Below are 18,275 nucleotides of genomic sequence, written 5' to 3'. Positions count from 1 at the left end.
TCTATATGTCGATGAAATCACTATCAATCCCAAAGAGAAGACATAGGCAGACCATCCAAACAAGAAGAGATACAAGATCTGTGATAAGGAAAAAGGCAAATGAACAGATTAAAAACTCATGCAAAATTATAAAGTCATAAAATACATACAAAAATTCCAAACACCTTCATCCAATAGTAGAAGAAAACCCGAGATTTTGGAAAACTTAATAAGTAATCGAACAATTGCATATAAAAGAGAGATCTTTTTGAGAAGTTGAAGGGAGCTATGAGGAGAACTCACCGGAGCAAAACCTCTTACAACACTGTTATGTACAGTGCAGTACCGAATCAAGAAATGAAAATAGCGTTGCCACAACTTAGATCGAACCAGAAACACAAGGGGCAGCCAAGCACCCAATCTAGGGTTCGCGTACATGAGAAGCTGAGACGAAGACGGAAGGAGCTCTAGAACTGATTTTTACTATGGATATGGGCCATGGGGTGTTATCAGCTGGGTTCTAAAAGAATACATGGTCAACGTAAAGTCAACTTAAGTCGGGGTGTTTTTAGTAAAGTTTGGGGTGTGACTATAGTTTACCATAAAGATATTTGCAGGTTTAGCCTTTCTGAAATAATTCCTCCAAAATGATATGTGTCCATAATTTAGATGATGTCCATAATTGTCTACACTTCTCCTCATGCCACCTAGATTATGGACAATTATGGACATATAGTGTTTCTGATAATTCATGTGGTAATGTGCACTTACGCTATGTTTGGTATGATCATTCCGGCCGGAACAAAACGATCAATTCCCATTCCCGCTGGAATTCCATTGTTTGGTAAGACAAACAAGACAAAGGAATGGAATGATTTTTGGTTCTTCTCCGGAACTGACGATTCCAACCTCTACCTGAGGAACTTCCTATTCCGACAAGAATGAGAATTGGTTTTGCATGTAATGACAAGCTTACCCTTTTGCTTAGGTATCTTCTCTGCGTAAATGATAGACCAGCCCCAATGAGGATTTTATGGGATATTATTTATTTTTTGAGAGAAAATAAGGTTTTGGAGAGTAGTGAAGATTTGTGGGATCTTATTTATTTTATAGTATTATTTTTGGAGTGAAGATAAACCAGTACACTATAGTATAGGTTTCTATTTTTTATTTAAAGAAACAATATAGTATTTATTGAATATTTATATTTATTTTTAATTTTATGGTAATATTTTATTTTATGTTATTTTGTGGGTATATATATATATAATATTAATCAAAGTATCAAACATCAGTATAAGGGATAATATAATCTTTTTTCAAGTAAGAAATATAGGATTCCTGTCACAATTCCTTCACCAACCAAACATCAGAATCATTGGAATTCTCATTCTTGTTCCTATTCCCATTCTCGTTCTCGTTAATGTTCTCGTTCTCACTCCTGTTCATGTTTTCATTCCCACGACTAACCAAACACAGCGTTAGAGTGTGCTTGGATTGAGGGACTTGGAGGAGTGGAGAGGGGAGGGGAGGGGAGAAAATGAATAATAATTTTTCTTTTCTTATGTTTGGATATATAAAAAAAAGAAATGAAAAAAAAAATTAATTTAATTTACTAATTTACCCTTATTTTTTATGTTAGAGTGTTATGTACAAGGGTAAAATAGATTTTTAACATATAATAACTTTGACAAAAATTTAATGAAATCTTCCCTCTAATTCCTTCAAAATCCCGCTCCCTAATTTTTTTTTTTAAACTATCCAAATAATGAAATTGGAAGGAAGCTCTTTTTCCCTTATCTTTCATTCCCTTCAAATCCCTCAATTCAAACACGCTCTTAGAGCCCATCACATGCATATTAAATTATATGTATACAACTCAACAACTGGGATAATTAGGATCCCACTTGAACTAACCTCAGCAACAATTCAATTAAAGACCGATCTATGTGTTGGGTAAATGTACTAGCCTATGGCTTTGGGATTCATCACGCTATCTAGCGCAAAGTTTTAAATGTCAATTTTAAATCGTATCGGTTAGGCCACCGACAGTTGGTTTGACCGACCATCTGATTTGATTTAATTAATTAAAATTTTTGAAAATTCCTAATAAATTATTAAAAAAATGTGTAAATTATTAAAAAAATTAAAAAAATACTATAAATTAAGATCCATCCAAATAAAATAATAAACACAATAATAATATTCTCAATCTCAAATTAAACACAATATTATCAAACTCAATCTCAAATTAACAAACATCCTCATTAGAATCGAACATTGGACACACGTAAGCCTAACCCAATCGATTGTCAAGTCTATCTATACAAGTCCAATAAACATGTTGAGTTATCCGTTCTAAAATCGACAGGTGAACTATTGTGTCTCCATACTATCACACAACTTTGACTGGACTTGCCAAAGTCGAGTTAATAGAACATTTGGTCACTGAAAAATGACCCATGTTCCAACTCAGTCCCTCAATTTTAGATTGTTTCAACTCAGTCACTAGAAGTTTGGATTTATTTCAACTTCATCACCCGGGTAGATTACACCAAATCTAGGCAGTCAAACTATCTACATGGCTAGTTGACCAGAGATGTCAAAAGCTGACGTGGATTTGCAATTGCCACCCGTGGGAAAAAATATCTAAAAAAGGATAATTTTCTGCACAGAATACGAGAAATTATTGTGTGGTCCGGCCACACCACGTGACATGCTGATGTGGTGTGGCCGGACCACTTAAATCATGACACATGAGCTGAATTTTACAGCTCAATCTCACATCAATTTTTTTATTTGATTTTAACGGAGCCTCACTTCCGTCAAGTTTCTTCAAATATTAAAACCTAAAAAAATCCCTCTTCTTGAAATCCACCTTCCTCTCCCATTTTTGCTCTTCGCCTCATCAAATCTTCCTCTGCTCGCTCAAGATTTTCAGATTCGCCTCCTCTCATCCTTCGCTTCTCTTCCTCTCCTCCAGTGTCGGGACGGAGGCACGACATGAATGAGACCCATTGCCGTCGGTACTACCGTTGGCATGTCAGGATTTGGTTGTCGTGATTCTCTCCTCCGATGTCGGGACGGAGTCGAGGCATGAGTGGGACCCATTACCATCGTTGATACTATTGGGGCGCCAGATTTGTTTGTTTGTCATGATTCTGTCATGTTCATGTTCTGATTTTTGGGGAGGCAGGGTAATTTTCTTGATTCACACTGAAATTGGGACGCAATGTTGAACTGTTGTTTCTGGACTTTAAGTTCAATCTTAACATTTAATCTTACATCTATTAGAGTGCTAATACATATGGTTGGATATACAAAAAGTTTCTTTTGCAGTTGTATACTGGTGGACATCTTCTATATATGACTAAGATTTGTTTCGTATCTTGTCAAACTATCTACATGGCTAGTTGACCAGAGATGTCAAAAGCTGACGTGGATTTGCAATTGCCACCCGTGGGAAAAAATATCTAAAAAAGGATAATTTTCTGCACAGAATACAATTGAAAGGTTGGTAAAACAATTACCCTGCAATTAATCCACCAAAAACAAATCAAGAAGTATCAAATTTTGAAGAAATGCAGAACCTTCTCTTCATCTTCTTCTCGGTCAAGTTCTACACGTCTCCTAGTACTTCTCTTTTTTGATGATCGTTATCTTTAGTGCGAGATCTAAAAGCCCATTTCACAGCAGTCAACCAGGAGCTACCTCCCTTCTTTCCCACCAAAATTGCATTTACAGCAAAACATATCCCCTTATAAACACCCAAAATCGGAAACACCCAAAACCAGATTTTCACTTATGGGGCCCGATTTATATAAGTAGAAAATGAACCCACCTCCGCTCAAGGAGCAGGTTTGTGGTTCTCGTGCTGCGCTCAAGGTGTACACAATCAATGAGGAGATTTCATGGTTCTTGTGCTGCACTCAGAGTGTAGGTCAGTGATTTGGATGAATTTTGAAGAAGCTAGGTTTTGGTTTTTTGGTTCACGAGAGGGTAAGTGATTTCGTGCGATTTTTTTGGTTTATCACAAATGTCATGGTGTCACCATTAGCTTGGTCAGAATATCATGATGCCACATCATCACATTTAACGGATACTTAACGGTCAACATGTCATGTATGATGTTTGATTGACCGGATTTGGTGAACTCTACCTGAGTGATGAAGTTGAAACAAATCCAAACTTTGAGTGACTGAGTTGAAACAATCTAAAATTGGAGGACTGAGTTGGAACATGAGTCATCTTTCAATGGCCAAAAGTTCTATTAACTCTGCCAAAGACATCCAGCATAGTTCATTCAGACACGCATGCTAATGGGTTGATAAAAAGATAGTAAATTGAAAATTAGCGAATGCAGAGACTGGAAGAGATCCCTAAGGCTGAAGAGAAGATACAGCAACACACAATCACTCACAAAAGGCTTAACATACAACTATGAATTAACATTAATAGCAAATTTCTCTATTCCAACACAAGGACAAGGGTCACCAGATTATTAACTTCGAATAAGAATTTCAACAATTGCTACTCATGGCACACCTGAAAATTTAAGTCAGAACCTCACAATCTATTTAGTTTTAAACCTTTAAATCACCAACATCAGTTTCAAGGAAACATAAAAACATAACATCGCCATTATATGATCGGTCAACCATCAATACCTCCGAGAATAGCGATCCATAAGCCGCCCAGATGGACATTCATATGCCAAATGTCCTCGACCCCCACAGTTGTGACAGATCATCAATGGCGCCATGCACTCCCTGCTCATGTGCCCCAACTGCTGGCAGTTCCTACATACAATGTCCCGGTAACTCCCCCCATGAACACCTCCACCACCACTGCCGCCACGAAAACCGCCACCACCAATGCTGCCACGATCTCCTAGAATGTTTGCTTTTGGGCACTGTCTAGCCATGTGCCCTGCCACATTGCACAAGTTGCAGATGGGTTCATTCGGACAATCACGTGCCAAGTGACCAGTCTTTCTGCAGTTGTTGCAAGCTTTTTCATTGGTACAGTCAGCTGCGATATGACCTTGCTTATAGCAGTTGTTGCACAACCTCAAGTCTCCAGGTGGCATTGGTGGTGCAATGCATTCTCTAGCACGATGTCCAGCCTTGCCACAAGTGTGGCATATGCCCTCATTTGGACAGCTGCTGGCCATGTGGCCAGGTTCCCGGCAGTTCCAACACAATGACTTTGTAGAGCATTCCGAAGCAATATGTCTGCTCAGATATTTTCATATATGTCAGATTTACAATAATCACAACATTCACCTTTAAAACAGATAGCTTTGGTGTTTTACTACCAACATAAACAAAAAGTGAAATTTAACCATAAAGTAAAAATAACAATGGAAGATAGAGCTCAAGAAGTTTCACAAATGGAGCTGACAGAATATCCTGTTTACGGTGGGCGCATTTAGATCCCTCCAATGAACAAAAAGCAGCTGATGATGGAGGTGGAAACAATGAAAAGAACCCATAGACAAGTAGGAAAAAAAAGTCAACATTTGCAAGTGCGAAAAACAAATCAAGCTAACCTCAACATTTAAACTATTCTATTTCTGTAAAAAAAAATGGTAATAACCATGGCAAGAATACTGCAGTCTTTTATGAGATATGAACTGGAAATGTTACTTAAGTACTTATTTAGAAGACATTTACAAGAAAGTTGATCTGTTATCTACTCTAAGACACAGATGCACATACACATATACTCAGGAAACTTCAAAGTTGGTATGTTATTGTAACAGCACTCTTCGTTCGTTACTCTCTCTCTCTTTTGCCTAAATTTCCTTTGCAGAGAGCAGTTGACAATAATACATACAGTGTCTAACACCTAGCCCATATTTAGTGAGAGAATTATGTGATATCTTGGTGGCTGAATCAGTGAACCAATTGATGGGGTTATCAGCAGCTAGGTGAATGCAGTTTCGACGGAACTTAAATATGACAATATTGTTGTACAAATAGCTTAAAGGATAGACCGACTCCACACATTTGAGGTTTTTATATCATTTGTAATCCAGAAACCAAACTCCTAAGTCCTAACTAAAAACAAAAATACAGAAGAAATGAGGAAATGAAATGGTAAGGTCAATAATCCATGCCAAATACACTACATATCAACAAATCTTAATACCAGGGTTTGATTGTCTGAATATTAAGGTAGAGAGAAGCCAAAAAGACTACTCACAGGAAAAAAAAAAATTTAAAAAAAAAGCAGCATAAACTTATCTTACCATTTTCTTGACCAAAGAATTAGTCTGATTAACAGCTTAGAGGTGTTAAGCAAACCATACAAAATCATGCAAGATCTTAAGTTCAGATTATTTTAAAGTGTCTATTTATGTCTTCATTTATTATATTTCTTGTTATTCTCCATCTATAGTACGGGAACGTTATTCATGCACTAACTAATAAAGACAAATAGAATACAAATAGGCTAAGCCTTTTTTGTTCACATAAAATATATAAGATTGGATGTTGTATGAGACTCCTTACCCGGGAAGGCCACAGTTGTGACATAATGACACATTATTACACTCTCTGGCAAAATGACCAGGTCGTTTGCAATTCTTGCACAGATTGCCTTGGCTGATAACAAAAGCAAAATGTGGTTAAGCCAGAATATAATGGAAAAGGATTTTTTATAACGTTCAAATAACTCTTTTGAAAATCAGTCCTCACGCTATTCGGAAAATATATTATACATACATACATATATATATATATATATTCGAACCATATGTATGTATATATACATAGAGAGAGATATAGAGAGGAATAAAAGATATTTACACCATCCCAACCCCACACAAATGCATGTAATAACTATAACACAGAGAAAAAAAAATTACAAAAAACATTTTTTCATTTGCAAAAAATTTAAGATAATAGCTTTAAACATAAAACCTCTCCAAGGCAGGCTGAGTTGAACCCTCCATCTATAGTAACTTTGAATACTAAAAACACGCAAATCACTAACCCTCAGGACCTATAGGTTTTGCCCCCACTGACTCATCAACTTGGATCCACCCCTGGTTACGCCAGGTGATGATGGAGATGTGAACCCAGAAGCTCCGAGTTTATGGCTGACCCTGAGTTCCCATCTCTTAACAATGGGCTACCATTAGCCGGGTGAAAATCTGAGATAATCAACCCAAATCATTTCAGCCATCTTCTTTTTCTGGAGTATAAAGTATTATTGTCAAAGTCAGTGCATCGAAATATGTTATCAAGTTTTTTTAGTAAGAAGTACAGTCAAGGATCGTTATAAAGAAATGATTTCTCTTCTTCCTTCTCTCTCTCCAAGGGGCAAACAGAAAACAAGAATCTCTGGGACAAAAAGTATAATTCTTTATTTCGAATGTAAGAAAGAGTATTATTAAAAAGGAGTGCCAAGGAGGTGCAAACCATACAAGTAACACAATAAATAAGGCAATACTATCAAAAAAGTTCCCATCAGAAGCACAAAAAGTGCACGTAACAAGCTGTGAAAAACGATGAGAACACCTTGAACCAAGAACTTGAAACTGAACCTTAAAGATTCGAGACACCATAATCAAGCACAAGATCAACACACACAAAAAAAAGCTCCAACAAAGTGCATATAAACTTCCATACACTTCCAAAGTACATGACAGAAAACAAACAAGTCACTGAAATACAGAAAACCTGAAACCCCGATGTGACTCTCGTCTGTAAGGTGTGTCACGATACGAAAAGCGATCAGACCGGATCTTACGATCCATAGGGCTCCTGCTCCGGGTTCTGCTTCTGCTATCAGAATTCATACTCCTTAATTAACACCTACCACCACCGATCTGCAAAAAGAACCACCACCACAAACACCGACAGCTGCTAACTCCTCCCTGTCCACATTACAACCACATCCATCATCATCCATTAGCCCAACCAAGACCCCCAACTATCCCCTCCAAAACAGAAAACACCAAATCCAAAGAGCATAGAAGATAAATTTAACACACACTTCATCTTAGATCAATCACAATCCTTATGCTCATCACCAAGTGAGCAACACCGGTTTGGCAACCCCATCCTTCCCACTATCATGCAGCTCCAACAAAAATTCATTTCCCATATGCAACAAATGATAATGCACTAGTTGACACCAACTCTTCAACAACCTTCTCAATAAGATTCAAGCCATGAAATGGCAGCAAACGAGGATTGGGTGGGGAGGGGGGGGGCAAATAGGGGTCACAAGAAAGATCTTCTGAAAGGAAGAAAGGGGGGTAACGTAACAGACAAATGTGCAATTAACCAACTCAGATACCCTAAACTTACGATTCATTTGTACAAAGATATAAATGATCAACAAACATCTGAATGTTTAACTAAGTACATAATCTATATTCTATACAAGCCCTATATTGATGTAAAATTCCAGCGATTCTCTATAATGATGCACTAAATAAATGTCATGGAAAAATCTGCACATAACCAGTAAATAGTAATATAGCATCAGCAAAAGCAACCAACACAAATATCATAAATAACTTATGAATGCAGAGCTAGGAAGCACCGACTTGGATGCGGGTGCGGGGATTCGCAAATTCTCAAAGAATCCAGGATGTAAGTGCGGGGGGACTCGGCAAATAAAAAATATTTATATATATTTTTTTATATATGTATTTAGAATTATAAAAATGTTGAGATGATATAAAAGAACATAGAAGTTTTAAATGAAGCTGTGATTTTAGTCTATTGGGTTAGAAAGTGAGTCTAATGGGCTAGAAAGTAATAAAGATAACAATAGGCCCAATAGCTAGTGGTGAATCTGGTGATAAGGATAACAATAGAAAGTGAGTCTAATGGTATGCACGTGTCATTGCACAATTAATACTTCCGTTGTATCAACTATTGACTCTTTGTCTCTATCCATTGTTCAACTTTCTCTCTTTTCACCTTTCTTTGGCTCTATCTGATTTACAACCAGTCGATTTAGAGGGGGCCAGATTATTATATCCCTGCACATCTCCCTCACCTACGACAGAAAAAAAGGAAAACGCCCTACTCTTTCTTGCTCGGGATGGTCGCACTCGAGAACTTCCCTTGATGCCTGTCCTGTAGGGGTTCGAGAAGATCGAACACGCCTAACTTTCTTTGGGCAGGACGGATCTTCTTTCTACCCTTTTGAACGAAGTCGACGACGAAGAGAAGAAGAATGAAAGGAGAGCAGGTCTTCGATTCAGGGTAGGTGTTTGAATCAGAGGAGGTCTTCGATTTAGGGCTTCACTCGCAAGTGGAAGGAGAGCTTCATAGGAGGTCGTGAGTGGTTTTAAGTGGAAATCCAAGTCCCCCCGCGTCGAAGACGAGTCTTTGGTGAGTCATTGCTGTGTTGACTGTTCCGACACAGTCAATGCGCGTTGTAGCCGAATTTTGCTCATCTAACGCGTTGGCGAGCTCGGTTCGTATGTGACGAGGACTCGGCACCCATTTTGCCGAGTCCATGCTTCCTAGATGCAAAGAGATTAGTTATGAAAAATGCCATGAAAAATATCACCTTCTTTGACAAGGTCGAACTAAGCTACTAGTTCATATATAAGCCATGGATTATAAACTGAATCTCTGAAAAAATTGAGTTTATAAACTCCTCTGTTGAAGTAACAAGTAGGCCATCTAAAACAAGTATGACACATAACAAGTAGGCCATTTAAAACAATATTTTCAGCCAAAGGGAAAAAATTCATGTTTACTAAGTCTTAACCTAAGGCAGTTTGTCTTTGACAAGCAGTAGGTGAAAGACAATGAGGCAAACATGTCAAGGCCAAATCCAATGATTCACGAGTAAAGACATTACTATTTCAACGTAGATAAAGAAGAACTGATGCCCCCGATTCTAACATGCAGCTAGCAAACATGATTCACAATTTCACACAAAGTGGAATGATACACACCACAATAAAAAGTAGTTCGAGCAAAAAGTCTTTCATCATCCCCAAAGGAGAAAGATACAATAAATCACCACCAGGTTATTTGTGGCTAGAAAAATGTTTGTTACAAATTTTAGAAAGCCAAAACATGCTAATGGATAACCAATTATCTATAAAAAGGTCTATATCAGTTTCCTTTTCATTAAAGATTCTTTTGTTTCTTTCCAACCAAATTAGCCAACATCTGATCATTAGTAAACTGTGATCACAAGCCAAGACCCGAGACTCTTCAAGCAATTTTTTATTTAACTTCCGATTTTGCATCCAAGATATTGGTACCTCACTGGTCCTTGCTTCATACACTTGGATAAGATCAGAAAGTGGAACTAAACAGGTATATGTTTAACATTTAGTGTTTTTCAGAAAATTTATAGTTAAGTGTTTTTCAGAAAATTTATAAATGTTGCAGCCCTCAAATCCGTATAGAGTATGTTTCAGTAATAATAGTAATAGTCAATACTCAATATAATTAGCAATTGCGACTCATGAAAAAAGTGTCTCCGTTGCAAGGAGTTTTCAATGCATTTCTTGCTATTCTCCTCTAGCATAACGTTATATGTTACGCATCATAGTAATACCCACCCATATAATTTATAACTGAATCAACTAATTATAAAAAATAGCCAATTATAAAAACAACACAGATACACCTCTGCATCTATCCTAGGCCTCCTAATAGCTATCCCCACAAAAACTTCTTCAATTTCTTTTTTCCCCAAGAACCACGCCCCACAAGCCAGTATACACCTACACAGATATTTATATAGATCTATGAACCCATATAAACTCCTAAATGACTATTGTATATATTCTACTTCGGATAGCTGAACAGTTTTCCTTGATTAACTGCAACTTCTCCACAGATTAAACGCAAAGAAAAGGAAATGGACATGAATGCCCAGATACCTCATAACCGATCCCATTAACAGTCCAGGGAAGCTCACAATCAATCAAATTCAAAGATTGCTAGTAGAACATCCAGAAAACACATCACACCATTCAGTTCCAAATTAGGAATGAGAAAACTCAGCTGAACTTGAGCAATGAATAAAATGCGCGATATCACCCAAAAGTCCAGGCAAACACACACATACACGTGAAGGGAACATATCAAACAGTAAGCCCTAACCCTAACATAAAGAAACAAAGGGAAGCAAAAGTTAGCGGATTAACGGAACAACCAGCCAAGAAGAGAGAGGGATGGTTAAAAAACCTAATAATTTGCGAATCAGCAACGGAGCTCGCGCGACAATGGCTCCAAACGACCACAGTGCACAGAATTTGCTTGTCTCAAGCCGCGAAACGGCGAATTTGAGGATGATGAGCACCAGGTGAGACTTGTCTCTGGTCGTTGGTCAAGTCCAACCTGCAGCGAATAATAGGAAGCCCGAAAATTGTTTTCTGGGCTTGTAAAGGCCCAATCTTATATGGGCTTAGTGAAACCGTGCCCATCTTGTAACCTCATACGTGGCGGTCAGCCGGTCAGTCGAAAGAATACTCAAACCAACGGCAGCCACCTCAGCAACGCCATCAAACCACGTCATCGAGCGTGAAAGATTTCTTAATTGGTTTGAGACCTGGACTGAACCCACCAGACGATTACATGGAAGAGATGATTTGGCAAGATGTCCATGGTTGACATGGATTCAATGTCATCAAAGTCTTGCAATCAAACCAGAGCCATAAATGACATTTGAAGCTGAAAAACAAATCCAGAGAAGAGATTACAGCCTCCAACTTACTGTCCAGAAGAATCTCCAACACTACGAAACAACCATAATTTGGACCTTGTCTCTTTGTAGTGACCATGATACATTTGTCTACATGCAAGAAAAAAAAATCTATGGTTTTTTTCCAAGTGTACATATTATATCATCCACATGGCGAATTCGGATTCGCGGGTGCATGACAACCTCAAATGAGACATCTTAAGATGATACACACTATCACAAAATTATAAATGTAGAGCATTGAATACATGTGTGGCAAAGAGGGCACAATAAGAGAGAGTGAGATAAGCTTTTAGAGTGTGAAACTTGGTAGAGCATCCTCTCAAAGGCCCAAAAAATGGCATCAGCATCTCTTCTCAAGTCATCTACAGTCCTTAACAAGTCTGAGTGGGTGAAGGGCCAAACTCTGACCCTCCGCCAGCCTCCAGTCTCCACTGTCCGCTGCCACCCCACCTCCTCCCCTGCCCTCACCGTCCGTGCTGCTTCCTCCTACGCAGATGAGCTTGTCAAGACTGCAGTAAGTTCACAGGCTAAGCACACTTCAACATAACTGTAATTGCAATGATACGTTCAACTAATTATAAACTATGCTAATTACCGTAAACTTGAGGTTTCTGGCCACCCACAATTCTTAAAAGCTATGTTCAGCCATGCCTGAACACAGTGTTTGTGTATGTTAAAAAAAAAAAAAACACTATTGTTGGGATGGTGAAATTGACTGCGATAAGTCCTTGTGAATGTGAGAGATTGCAAGTTCAACTCTCACGCCCAGCAGTTTCGTCATTATTTCTACCACGGGTTTCGACCTAGTCTTTTCTGTCGCTAGTATAGAGCGACTTGAGTAGGCGGTCCGAGTGTAGAGCTAGCCCAGCTGTCCGACAATGGGCATGTTGAACTGAGAAATTCTCATTGGCAATGCGGGAGGTCGCAAGTTCAACTCTCACGCCCGACAGTTTTGGCTTTATTTCTCGGTACGGGTTCCTGTCGTCAAGATGGAGCAGGTTGGGTTGGCGGCTCGAGAGTTTAAAACTAACTCAGCTGTCCGGTGGGCATGTTGGTGGCCCGAGTTTAGGCTATTAAGTATTAACTGGCTTCAATTTTTGGTATACATGAAACATTGAAACACTGATTGGTGTTGCTGGGTTTTGTAGAAAACTATTGCATCATCAGGTCGGGGAATCTTAGCGATGGACGAGTCAAATGCTACTTGTGGAAAGCGTTTGGCCTCAATTGGGCTTGAAAACACAGAGGCCAACCGCCAAGCCTACAGGACCCTCCTTGTGACAGTCCCCGAACTTGGTAAGTACATCTCTGGTGCAATCCTCTTTGAGGAGACTCTGTACCAATCCACCACTGATGGAAAGAAGATAGTTGATGTTCTTGTTGCGCAGAACATTGTCCCTGGTATCAAAGTCGACAAGGTAAGCCCTCCTGAACACATAAATGCATGTATATGTATATATATAGTATATGTACACATAGGAAGCATATGTTGTGGAGATTTTGTTATTGATGACGATGATATATGCATAGAGGAGAAGTTGACTGACTTTGTTGTGTGGACAATGAGAACAACAGGGTTTGGTGCCTCTGGCTGGTTCCAATGATGAGTCATGGTGCCAAGGACTAGACGGTTTGGCTTCCCGCACAGCTGCTTACTACCAGCAGGGTGCTCGTTTTGCCAAATGGTATAAAAATCTCTAACCCGCATTTGAAACTACATATATGATTGTAATGCAGGCCTCTTCATAGATACCTATTGTGAGAAGCAAATAACGAGAATTTTATTTGAATGATTGATTAGGCGTACCGTTGTGAGCATTCCCAATGGACCATCTGAATTGGCTGTGACAGAAGCAGCCTGGGGTCTTGCTCGCTACGCTGCTATCGCTCAAGTAATTTCCCAGAAAACCCAATTCATGAAACTGATAGAAACTGAAATTGTGTTTCTATTTTCTAACCGAGACTTTTAATCTTGGCAGGACAATGGTTTGGTCCCAATTGTGGAGCCGGAGATCTTGCTTGATGGTGAACATGGCATTGAGAGGACCTTTCAAGTGGCTCAGAAGGTGTGGAATAAGGTGTTCTTCTTCATGGCTGAAAACAATGTGTTCTATGAAGGTATCCTCCTCAAACCCAGCATGGTCACTCCTGGTGCTGAGTGCAAGGACAAGGCCACCCCTCAACAAGTTGCTGACTACACCCTCAAGCTCCTCCAGAGGAGAATCCCGCCTGCCGTCCCTGGAATCATGGCAAGTTCCATCACATATCATATACACTCTTTACTATCAGTTCACAAAATCTTACATTTACTATCCGACTCGCTTTCTTTCAGACAATAACTATAGTTATACACATAAAGTTTAGGTGCACTCCATAGATATACTACAAACTACAAAGTTTTCTCTGAAACATCGACTGATTGATGGTGTTGTTTCGGAATGAGCAGTTTTTGTCTGGTGGGCAATCTGAGGTTGAGGCAACCCAGAACTTGAATGCAATGAACCAGTCTACCAACCCATGGCATGTGTCCTTCTCCTATGCTAGAGCCCTCCAGAACACTTGCTTAAAGACGTGGGGAGGGAGACCCGAGAACGTTAAGGCAGCTCAGGAGGCACTGCTCATCCGTGCCAAGGCCAACTCTCTTGCTCAGCTCGGGAAATACACCGGCGAGGGAGAGTCAGAGGAGGCCAAGCAAGGCATGTTCACCAAGGGCTACTCGTACTAAGCTTGTTGCAGCAAAGCTATAGGGGAAGATGGAGCAAACCATTGAAGACTACCTATCTCTGTCAAATTTGTAATGCTTATATAACCTTGGAGACTATTTTTGTTCATCATTACATGTACCTTTTAGCCACTTAATGGACCTCTTGCTGATGAGATTAGTTAGTCTGCATTCAGATCTGCACCACCTTAAATTAAAAATTTTATAAAAGAATGCTTGCTTTAGCAGTTTGAATTTGAAACCTTGGACAAGATAAGTGATCTACAATTCAATTATACAATACTCTTCAAATATTTATCTGCTAATAAGTTCAGAAATGAAAAACAGGAGTTGTCCAAGGTAGAACATAGTAACATCTTTACATTGAGTGCAATTTCTGATAAGGCCATGTCTATATAAGCATTACAAATTCAAGAAAGTAGAGAAATTTCATGAGTTCATTGCTAGGAGGTAGTCTTTTTTTAATATGAATAGATTAGAGTCCGTTTGATAAAAACAAATTCTTCTAAGCTTATAAACTGTGAAATAAGCTAGATGTGAGCTACGTTGTATTATTTTTGTGTTCGGCTGTGTCAAAACTTATTTCTAAAATGCTATAACGTTGTTACCAAACGCAACATAAGTGATAGTCTAGTTTTGAATAAAGATAAAATAAGTGCAGAATTTGTTGACAAAGCTGCAGAATTTCCTAACAAAGATTGAGAATTTATCCAAATGTTGAGAAGTTTTGCATTTTAAGTGCTTTTTCTTTAGGTGTGAAGTGCGAGATTCGCTCCTACTATCACCACTCTCATGATGTGAAGGGGGTTGTAAACCACCGAACAAGTAGTGGAATCCACGAATGACTAGAAATTCCGTCGTTACCAATTAAACAATTTCTAAATGATGGAGTACATCCTACAGAGGTATGATCATTACACGACAACTGGGTTATTCTATTCCACCTCTTAGAACGAAAACCACAAAGATGGGTTGTCAAGAAGGTAGAGGAGGTTGTTACATCTCCATACTTTGATCTTCTGCCAAATCTCTAAAATCGTCAAGTGTTGGTGACAAGTTCCACAAATTTAGAAAAGGCGAGACTAACATATGCTAGCATTTGCAAATCCTCCATCAATGAACCAATGCCGGCCTGTGCATAGATTTAAAAATAGAATCAAGCTCTGGCCACAGATTAACTTCTAAAAATTCACAAACTACAACAAAAGAGGAATTTCTCATGTTGGTACCAGCAATGAGATCTTATAACTAGTAGACACACCGCCAGATTTACAAGTCACATCCAACAAATATGCTAGCTAACAGTATTCATTTACAAAGAACCATACTCAGAATTGACAAAACGAAAGAATGCAAATAGAGAAAACAGACACCCAAAGGACTTCTAAGTCCTCCAGATTCTGTCCATACGATGAAAACTAATTGACATGGAAAACCAACAAAGAGTCTTCAACCAAGCATAGAGCATCAATTGGGACCGTTCCAAACAAGATATATATGAAACAGCATGTGAATGTGTCCTATACCTGCTCATTTCTCAGCCTCACTTTTGATGGACCCAATAGGAACCACAGCAGCAGAGTCATGATTATTGCTATTCAAAACATCCACTCCCTGTTGCATAACACAAGAGCAGGCAGGCAAAAGCATAAAACAATAGTGCTTTCCATTCAAAAAAAATAAAAGAATAGTTCTCAACATGCAAGTTTAACTTTGCAAAAGTAAAATATGAACTTCAAAAATGATACCTGGTTAGTTGAAGGTTCCCCGTGTATCCTTTGGGGCCTAGTGTTAAGATCAATCAAATTATTATCCACCTTGCCATCACCATCGAAATTATTTTCTAGTATTGGAATAGGGGAGCCCCTGTGATTTTGCTGGTTTTCTATCATTGTTAATTGAGTAGGCATATTTTTGTCCTTTCTTCCATCAGTTTTATCAGAAAGTTGCAGCCCTAGGTCCTCCAAATGGCCAGGTTTATCCCCTGGAAACTAAATGATAAAAGTAAAGGGAAAATTGTATGTGTCAGGAAGCATCAAAGGAATCTCGTGAGGCTGTTGAATCAATCTGTCAAGTCCAGTAACACAAACCTCAACTCTTTGCCTCAAGAGGAGATATCTCCCATGGGTTCTTTTGCCGCCAACATGTACAATCATATCACACTGTAGGCAAAGGGAACTACCGTCTATCTCACAGTAAAAGAAAGCTACAGATACACAAAGGAAGAAAAAAAGTATCAAAGCATTATCCATAAATCAAAATTGCAGATTCCCACATACACACAAAACACTACTATATGACAACCATAAAAAAAAAGCTCGCATACCGGGCGCATTCTCACATATATCACAGCGTGGAACTTCACTGGGGTCAGCAAGCCCAACTCGTACATGTCTACTGGCAAGCTTGTTACACATATGAACCTACATTCCAGCATAAAGGAATTATAAATATGCTGCTCTCAGGATATTTTTAGTAAACACTCCCCTAGAAGAAATAATACAAGCTTACATGCAAAAGGCCAATGCCCAATACTAACAATTTTAGAAGCACGAAATAACATTCTTACAAACCATTTATTAGTTTAAATTTTCAAAAATGCTATCTAGCCTAACAACCATAAACTTATGTTCTTATTGTTCCTCACCATTTCACTACTTTAACATCTAGGTTAAAATATTATAAGGCGATTGCAATTATGGATCCAAGGTGCCTTACATAGTTACATTACATACCAATAAGACGGCTATCAAAGGTACTCTTCAAAGTTCAAATGCACTATGAACGAGTGTGAACATTACTCCGAATCGAAAGAGAGAGACTACGCCAATAACAATTAACTACAATAAGCAAGGATTTAAGCAGAGGATATAGACCAACAATAAAGGTGAAGATTCAAGTCCAAGAAAAAAAATTAGAGCCAGGATCATTATACTGGAATTTCACCTCCAACAGCACAATTTGCAGCGTCTTATATTATGGTTAGAATTCAGTCCCTGATCAAATTCAATAACACATAAACAAGGAAAGTCACCAATTTACTGCTCCTCCACGGTCGACCTCAACAGAAAAAATTTCCAATCGGAAAAATGAACTCGATCCAGTAATAGCTAAGCAGACACACAAAATTTTATCACAACCAGAGAATTCTAGTAACTTTGAGCACTGAAATCGTGAATATATTTGTCCATAGATGTGTGGGCGTGAGAATGACAGAGAAAATAACCTTTTCGTCGCAGGCACGGCAAAGAGCAGCCTCATCGGCGGCGCAAAAGAGAATCGCGGCTGCGTTCTCGCACACATCGCAAAGAGTTCGCATTTTACTTCTCTCTCTCCCAATCTATTCAGTTATTTTCCGTTCAAAGCCATCGTTATCGTCGCTGCACAAGCCATAAAGTGAACTAATCCATTTTCAAAACTCAGGAAAAAAAAAAAAAAACAACCGATTAGAGATAGACTGTGGGAGTGAGAACGAGAAGAGGGGAAGAAAAACTATGGAGTCCAAGACTATTTAAATCATTGTCGAAGATGAAGAACAGATGAGGAGACCATTAGACTACCATTTGAGAAGCTGGAAGAAAGAAGGCGAGGCCCTTCGTGAGCACTAACGCGCGAGTATCGTATACCCTTGCTACTCTCTCTTCTATTATTTGAAGAGTTTTTTCCTATTTTCAGAATGAATAAAATATATACGTGTCGGATACTTTCGGCGAGTACGAATCGTCGTTATCTTCGTGATGTGTGACTATGTGGCCTATGCGTTGTTTATCGTGCGTGATCTGTTCCGTTCCATTGTTTCCGCTTTGTGAGCTAAAGAAGATAAAAACACCCCACGCGCCTTTCATGCCGTGTGCAGCACGATCGTTAGCGA

The 18,275-nt window shown here is 38.8% G+C and overlaps 3 protein-coding genes across 7 annotated transcripts; 1 reads left to right on the top strand and 2 right to left on the bottom strand.

The window, feature by feature from the left end:
- Nucleotides 1-4,393: 4,393 nt before the first annotated feature.
- LOC119991178 (zinc finger protein GIS2-like) lies at nt 4,394-11,319 on the bottom strand. Of its 3 annotated transcripts, XM_038837422.1 has the most exons (5): nt 11,163-11,308; nt 9,031-9,472; nt 7,668-7,864; nt 6,495-6,587; nt 4,394-5,213 (listed from the first exon to the last, which is right to left on the bottom strand). In XM_038837422.1, the coding sequence occupies exons 3-5, from the start codon at nt 7,784-7,786 to the stop codon at nt 4,640-4,642; spliced, it is 786 nt and encodes a 261-aa protein (XP_038693350.1). In that variant the 5' UTR covers nt 7,787-7,864; nt 9,031-9,472; nt 11,163-11,308; the 3' UTR covers nt 4,394-4,639. The 3 variants fall into 3 exon arrangements, with proteins under 3 accessions (XP_038693350.1, XP_038693349.1, XP_038693352.1); XM_038837421.1 differs by lacking the exon at nt 9,031-9,472 and having other exon boundaries at nt 11,163-11,318; XM_038837424.1 differs by lacking the exons at nt 6,495-6,587; nt 9,031-9,472 and having other exon boundaries at nt 11,163-11,319.
- A 605-nt stretch (nt 11,320-11,924) lies between these two features.
- LOC119991177 (fructose-bisphosphate aldolase 1, chloroplastic-like) lies at nt 11,925-14,628 on the top strand. The gene is made up of 6 exons (XM_038837420.1): nt 11,925-12,196; nt 12,831-13,100; nt 13,258-13,367; nt 13,484-13,574; nt 13,662-13,931; nt 14,129-14,628. The coding sequence occupies exons 1-6, from the start codon at nt 12,017-12,019 to the stop codon at nt 14,405-14,407; spliced, it is 1,200 nt and encodes a 399-aa protein (XP_038693348.1). The 5' UTR covers nt 11,925-12,016; the 3' UTR covers nt 14,408-14,628.
- A 618-nt stretch (nt 14,629-15,246) lies between these two features.
- On the bottom strand, nt 15,247-18,114 carry LOC119991179 (B-box zinc finger protein 19-like). Of its 3 annotated transcripts, none has more exons than XM_038837426.1 (7): nt 17,965-18,114; nt 17,631-17,784; nt 16,731-16,827; nt 16,495-16,610; nt 16,153-16,395; nt 15,931-16,018; nt 15,247-15,536 (listed from the first exon to the last, which is right to left on the bottom strand). In XM_038837426.1, exons 2-6 carry the CDS (start codon nt 17,721-17,723, stop codon nt 15,935-15,937), a joined length of 633 nt encoding a protein of 210 aa, XP_038693354.1. In that variant the 5' UTR covers nt 17,724-17,784; nt 17,965-18,114; the 3' UTR covers nt 15,247-15,536; nt 15,931-15,934. The 3 variants fall into 3 exon arrangements, with proteins under 3 accessions (XP_038693354.1, XP_038693355.1, XP_038693353.1); XM_038837427.1 differs by having other exon boundaries at nt 17,954-18,052; XM_038837425.1 differs by lacking the exon at nt 17,965-18,114 and having other exon boundaries at nt 17,631-17,925.
- Between the last annotated feature and the right edge of the window lie 161 nt (nt 18,115-18,275).

This window comes from Tripterygium wilfordii, chromosome 22 (assembly GCF_013401445.1).
Source record: "Tripterygium wilfordii isolate XIE 37 chromosome 22, ASM1340144v1, whole genome shotgun sequence".
Lineage (NCBI taxonomy): Eukaryota > Viridiplantae > Streptophyta > Magnoliopsida > Celastrales > Celastraceae > Tripterygium > Tripterygium wilfordii.
Note: the sequence above shows the minus strand (reverse complement) of the source record. Positions and strands in the feature narration are given on the sequence as shown.